Raw genomic sequence first — 2,500 nt, forward strand, 5'->3', positions numbered from 1 at the left:
TGTAAATGTAGATTTTACAGGCCATCAAGATTCTTCTAAGGATATGGTTCCTATTATGGAAGTACATTCTATATTGAGTGTGGAACTTTTGTTAAATGTAGAACCTTGATAAGATAAAGATCCTTAAGAAACTGTCAAGGAAACTGTGGATGTTCATGCTCCTAAAGATGAAGATATACCCTAAAATTTTCATATTACTGAAAATATGGCTACATAGGTGAAAGCAGAGGTTAATAGAGTGGTAGACACTGTAAAGGTCGTAGAAATATATGTTGTTGAGTCCCCTGAACCTAGAAAATGTTCTAATGTTTCTGAATTGCTGATAGAGGTAAGTTCACCTGTTTCTGTTGACTCGCCTGATTGTGAAGGTCTTACAGAAATTATAGATGAAAATTGAATTGATGAAATACAGAATAGTGAACACAAACCTGTGGGTGTAGATCCTCCTACAGGGGTAGTACTTCCAGGGGTTGTAGATCCTACTACTGGTGTAGTACTTCCAGCTGGGGTAGTACCTGCTGAGGGTGTAGATCCTCCTACTGGGGTAGTACTTCCGGGGGGTGTAGATCCTCCTGTTGGGGTAGTACCTCCTGATGGTGTAGATCCTCCTGTTTGGGTAGTACTTCCTGGGGGTGTAGATCCTCCTGTTGGAGAAGTACCTCCTGTGGGTGTAGATCCTCCTACTGGGGTAGTTCCTCCTGTTGCGGTAGTACTTCCTTCTGATGTCTTTGAAGTAGGTCCTGTTGGGGAACTACCAGGAACTGTAGGTGACCCTACAGGTGTTACATTACTGGAGGTTGACCCACCTATCGTAGTAGATCCTCCTGATGGGGTAGTACCTCCTGATGGGGTAGTACCTCCTGATGGTGTAGTACCTCCTGATGGGGTAGTACCTCCTGATGGTGTAGTACCTCCTGATGGGGTAGTACCTCCTGATGGGGTAGTACCTCCTGATGGGGTAGTACTTCCAGAGGGTGTAGATACATCTGCTGGAGGAGTACCTCCTGGGGATGTAGATACTCCTGAAGAAGCACTTACTGGTGATGTAGATACTCCAGATGGAGGAGTACCTTCTGGGGTTGTGGGTACTCCAGGTGAAGTGGAACCTCCTGAGGGTGTAGATCCTCCTGATGGGGTAGGATTTCCTGATACCACAGGAGTCGTTGGTACAGGAGATCCTGTGGCCCCTGAAGATGTTACGTCAGGTTTCGCAGAACTATCGCCGGTTGGAGGTCCCACTGAAGATTCCCCAGTTGCATCAGAACTTCCCGTCCCTGAGGAATTATCTGATGGTTTAGAATCTCCTGTGGCAGTAGGATTATTATTTGGTGTGGAACCGTTTTGGGTTATAGGACCAACAGTTGGTGAAGAGCCTCCTGTTTCATCTGTCTCACCTGTTATTGGAGTTGAAGGTTGTGGCCCTGATGAAGGTGTTATTCCTGTCGGTGGAGCAGATGACGGCGCTGGCCCCTTTGTTGGTGGGTTAGGAGTCGTGTCTGGGTTGATTGTTGGTGGTTGAGGAGTCGTGTCTGGGTTGACTGGTGGTTCATCAGTCGGGTCTGGGTTACCTGGTGTTGTTTTAGGATTCGGCCCTGGAGGCTTGGTAGGCGGTGCAGTTGGATCCGTTACCCCATCATCTAAAGAATTAAAGGAAAAAAAGATCAGAAAAAATTATCAAGGATGTTGTATTCAGATGAAATTGAATGTTTGTTATGAAAAATTAGGGAACCATTGATATTAATATAGAATATACAAACTGAATAATAATGATAATTTATGGAACCTAAATGGTTGTTAATTTCAAATTTGTAAGGAATTTTAGTATTATGTAAAACTGAAATGCAACTATACCACAAAATTAAACACAAATTTATTTCAAGGTTTGTGTAAGTACAAACCATCACAAAATTTACATAACCAATGTTTTCACATACACTGTCTTTTTTACTTCTTAATGGGAACTTCCATACTTCTAACACTTTTTATACTTAATGGTCTATATATTCAATAGAAGCAATGAATTTCAGTAGATTTTGAAGTTTTTTATACTTAATCAATATTCAATGGTTTTTTTTTTTTTAAGAAAAAAAAACTCTTTCATGCAGTGTGACCTTGGCATCCATAAAAACTTCACACCTCTTTATATATATATATATATATATATATATATATATATATATATATATATATATATATATATATATATATATATATATATATATATATATACATATGTATATATATATATATATATATATATATATATATATATATACATACATACATATATATATATATGTTACTGCATCTATATGATTGCATGTGTGTATGTATGTTTATGGCTACGAATCAGTTTGCCTACGGCCTATTAACACAACTTGAACTTACCTTTCTTCTTGCAACAAAGGCAGCCTTTCCCCCCACACTTCCCACCAGACACGACGCCCTTCGGGCAATCCTTGCCACATTTCCCGCCTTTTTTCGAGCAGGACTTCTTCGT

General features: G+C 40.0%; 1 protein-coding gene across 1 annotated transcript in view; it reads right to left on the bottom strand.

The window, feature by feature from the left end:
- LOC137660023 (serine-rich adhesin for platelets-like) overlaps positions 1–2,500 on the bottom strand; it is a 38,816-nt gene that overhangs the window by 24,557 nt on the left and 11,759 nt on the right. The window contains exons 5-6 of the mRNA XM_068394753.1: positions 2,389–2,500; positions 429–1,637 (exon numbers count right to left, since the gene is read on the bottom strand). The exon at positions 2,389–2,500 is cut by the window's right edge and continues 73 nt beyond it. Of these exons, the coding sequence (XP_068250854.1) occupies positions 429–1,637; positions 2,389–2,500 (1,321 nt within the window). The remainder of the gene's footprint in view (positions 1–428; positions 1,638–2,388) is intronic.

This window comes from Palaemon carinicauda, chromosome 20 (genome assembly GCF_036898095.1).
Source record: "Palaemon carinicauda isolate YSFRI2023 chromosome 20, ASM3689809v2, whole genome shotgun sequence".
Classification (NCBI taxonomy): Eukaryota; Metazoa; Arthropoda; class Malacostraca; order Decapoda; family Palaemonidae; genus Palaemon; species Palaemon carinicauda.